The sequence below is a fragment of the Bidens hawaiensis genome, unplaced genomic scaffold, assembly GCF_021521415.1.
Source record: "Bidens hawaiensis isolate Kalapana, Puna unplaced genomic scaffold, B.hawaiensis_p1.1 tig00000636_1, whole genome shotgun sequence".
In the NCBI taxonomy this organism is placed as follows: Eukaryota; Viridiplantae; Streptophyta; class Magnoliopsida; order Asterales; family Asteraceae; genus Bidens; species Bidens hawaiensis.
Window position 1 is genome coordinate 3,249,655 of NW_027491038.1, and position 3,673 is coordinate 3,253,327.

Consider the following 3,673-nt stretch of genomic DNA (forward strand, 5'->3'; position numbering starts at 1 on the left):
TTCACGCTGTCATACTTTCAACAATGAATGAAACTAAACCGCAAGGTGTGGTCAATCGGGTTAAAAGTAATTCACTCCCAAAATACTCTGCTACATAACCACACGGTTCTAGACAAAATCCCATTAAACACGCGAGCCTTTTGACAACTACTCTTACAACTCGCAAAATATTCGGTTACAAAACCACACGGTTATAGACAAAATCCCATAAAACATGCGAGCCTTTTTACAACTACTCTTATAACATGCTTTTGTATTAATACCATTCATGAAAAAGATTAGTTGTTTATACATCACACTCTAAATTTTCATCGTCATACTTTATTCCCTGAAAATATTTAAAAAAAGGGTTTTTTTTGTGATGAAGGGTAATATAACTAAAGGATTACTCTATAAAATCCTAACAAATATTTGAAAATGTTTTCAATCAGGTCACTCATAAAATATTTTGTTCCAATCAGATCATTAAAGTTTCATTTGTGCTCTAATTATAGTTATTTTACCTGGATAGCATGTTATTTAGTTTTTTTTTCTAGATAGTTTGACAATGAAATTAAAAAAAAAATTGAAAAAACAAATAATTTTTAAATTCTAAAAAAAATCTGAAAATTTGCAAAAAAAAAAAAAAACTTCTGAATTTTTGTTTTGCAATTTTTCATTTTTTTTGTTTTGCAATTCATTTTCTTTTTCAATTTTACTAATTTCAAGAAAAAAAGAGGCCGAGATACTTTTAACACAAGCTTAAAAAGTAAATGCTTAATACTTTAACGTTTAACCGCCCTAACAAAATTCAATGACAAAACTGTCTTGATTTCAAAAATGAGTCAAGTAATCTAACTGATTTAACAGTGGAGTCATTTTTAAAACAAGAACATGCTCTCATAACAAGATAGATATTATTGTTCATAGTTTTAAACAATAGTTTTTATTTTTTTTCTTTTAGAAATAGTTCCATATATAATACTCCTATTCTAGAAAAAGATAAAAGTAAATAGTAGTGTATTTTATTTGATTAAATAATAAAATAAAAGAGTCAAAGGTCAAACGATAAAAGCAGTTGGTTGCATGCACATATGGTCTTAAAAAGTCATTGTCTACTTCACACATCCCTCTCTTTATCTCTCTCTCTCACATAGGACATAGTCAGCTCAGCCTAAACGGCTTCACCAAGCCGCCACTCTCTTCTCTCATCTTTCTATATAACCCATTCATCACACCCCCCTGAAAAATATTATCATCAAACCAAACACCTTTCTCTCAATATCCACATCTCACAACACCTGTTCTGTTCTTACTACTACTACTATTATTATTATTATTATAATCAAGTTAAAGTGATGGTTGACCACACCGAAGACTTAGGTTTAAGCCTCAGCTTAAACTTTCCGGCATCCAATCCGACGTCGTTTCACTTAAACCTCATGCCGTCTTCTTCAGGTATATTATATTATATTACCAGATGAGATTCAATCATAAATCATAATACTATACAACATACATATTTACTTATTACCGAACAATTGCATGCAGATCGGACCAACGCAGTCGAAACGCGTTCGTTTCTGAAAGGAATCGATGTGAACCGGATTCCGGCAACGGCGGCGGAGGATGAAGCCGGCGTGTCGTCGCCGAACAGCACGGTTTCAAGCATCAGCGGGAAGAGGAGTGAGAGAGATCTGCCGGCGATTGAGAACGACGGCGGAGATCGGTCGTCGTCGAGAGGCGGTAGTGACGATGAGGACGGGGAGAATAGCCGGAAGAAGCTCCGGCTGTCGAAGGATCAGTCGGCGGTGTTGGAAGAAAGCTTCAAGGAACATAATACTTTGAATCCGGTTGGTGTGCTTTGAGTCGTTGTACCGTACAAGTGTAAGATAACTAATTTGTGGGGTTTCTGATATTATTTTTTGTTGTGCAGAAGCAAAAGCTGGCTTTGGCTAAGAGACTTGGGTTGAGACCTCGGCAGGTGGAAGTTTGGTTTCAAAACCGAAGGGCAAGGTTAGTAATTATGTTTTGATCGTAAGGGTGTTTTGGTAATTTGGAAGTGTTTAGGTGCGGATTAATTAATTATTAAATATGTCGTTGATGAAAATTGAAAAGTTTAGCCGACTTGCTAACTACGGTTTTGGATAACGAAAAATCAAACTGGTCGGGTCGGTTGGGTTGTCCGGTTTTAATTGTTTTTTTCTTTTTTATTTATTTATTTATTTTGTTTTCTGAAAGTTATTGGTTTGTGTTAAAAAAATTAAAATGATAAAAGATGGTTTATTATTATGATACATAGAATTCGGTTAACACGGTGGGTTTCATCTTTAAAACTGGATGGACTTGATAGACGTATCGTTTGGATCTTAAACGGGTTGATTTGTTTAGATGTATAAAGATCCTGGTTTCAAATATGAAAAATCACATAAGCTAGTGTGTACTAGGAATGGGTTGTCTCGTGAAATTCCATCTATGTCCTTGAAAAAGAGTTAGATTACTAAACTTGATTAATGCTTGCAGGACCAAATTGAAGCAAACTGAGGTGGATTGTGAGTTCTTGAAGAGATGTTGTGAAAACCTAACGGAAGAAAACAGAAGGTTACAAAAGGAATTACAAGAACTAAGGGCTTTGAAACTCTCCCCACAATTCTATATGCAAATGGCCCCTCCCACCACCCTCACTATGTGCCCGTCGTGCGAGCGTGTGGCGGCACCACAGCCAGAAAAGTCGATCAACCCTCAACACAACAGGCCGTGCCTTACGGCATCGAACCAAAGCCACAACCGAGCATTACCGTTTCACCCCTGGCCAACGCCTTCCAACCCGGTGGTTCAAAGACAGATGAGCGCGCTTCACCCTCGATCATAAAGGGCATCTTGGTCATTTTGTGTATTAGGATATGATGGGGGTTGGTTGATTAGGATCTAGATTTGGTCTAATTGACCAATTAATATATTTGGAGTCATCTTTTTTACTTTGAGGGTTAGATTTGTAATTTTATATCTTAGTTTTTTAGTATTTAAAAATTCTTTCTTCCCAGAATTATTAGAAGAAAACGACAAGAATTATTGTTTAGATGGGAAGGAAGAGACGTGTTACTAGGTTGTAAATTCTCCTTACTAGTTAATTATTTGTTAATTCCTCCTGTTGTTGCCTTTTTGTCTTAACTTAATAAGAAATCCCAACATTAATTAGAAGTTAAATAATATTAACTAATTTAATATGAAAATGTCATTTTCTTTTGCTACCAATGATACAATTTTAACTTTTGCTACCAAGGAACCTCATAGGCTAGTATCATTTTTGTCATTTCAAATATTTTTTAAAAGTCTATTTGAGATCAAACAAGTCAATCATTTGTCAGGAGCACAGGGTTGATTATTTTTTTTTAATTTTAAAGAGTGAATTTACCATTGATAACGAAAGTAAAACTTGAGTGTCATGATATGAATTATTATAGATCAATAAATGATAGTTTGAAAATATTACCATCATATAATTTTGCTATGAAATTTGGAAGTTTGGTAGAACATAAGAAAATTTTCGATGTTTACTACATGTTTATAATAATTTACATGAAGTTGAGATATATTGATATAATATACTTGATAGGTTTTAACAAATAACCAACGAAAACGAAAGACAAATATAATAAAATATGTTTTTGATTGTTTGACTTTCAATTACAAG

The 3,673-nt window shown here is 34.1% G+C and overlaps 1 protein-coding gene across 1 annotated transcript; it reads left to right on the forward strand.

Moving 5' to 3' along the window:
- The first annotated feature begins 1,294 nt into the window (after window positions 1-1,294).
- Window positions 1,295-3,124, forward strand: LOC143530086 (homeobox-leucine zipper protein HAT4-like). The gene is made up of 4 exons (XM_077025713.1): window positions 1,295-1,437; window positions 1,531-1,832; window positions 1,916-1,995; window positions 2,503-3,124. The coding sequence occupies exons 1-4, from the start codon at window positions 1,338-1,340 to the stop codon at window positions 2,849-2,851; spliced, it is 831 nt and encodes a 276-aa protein (XP_076881828.1). The 5' UTR covers window positions 1,295-1,337; the 3' UTR covers window positions 2,852-3,124.
- The last annotated feature ends 549 nt before the right edge of the window (window positions 3,125-3,673 follow it).

Coding starts and splice junctions, on each gene's coding strand:
- LOC143530086 (XM_077025713.1), top strand. CDS start 1,338: ATGGTTGACCACACCGAAGACTTAGGTTTAAGCCTCAGCTTAAACTTT. Junction 1,438..1,530: donor CCTCATGCCGTCTTCTTCAG/GTATATTATATT, acceptor AATTGCATGCAG/ATCGGACCAACGCAGTCGAA. Junction 1,996..2,502: donor TTTCAAAACCGAAGGGCAAG/GTTAGTAATTAT, acceptor TAATGCTTGCAG/GACCAAATTGAAGCAAACTG.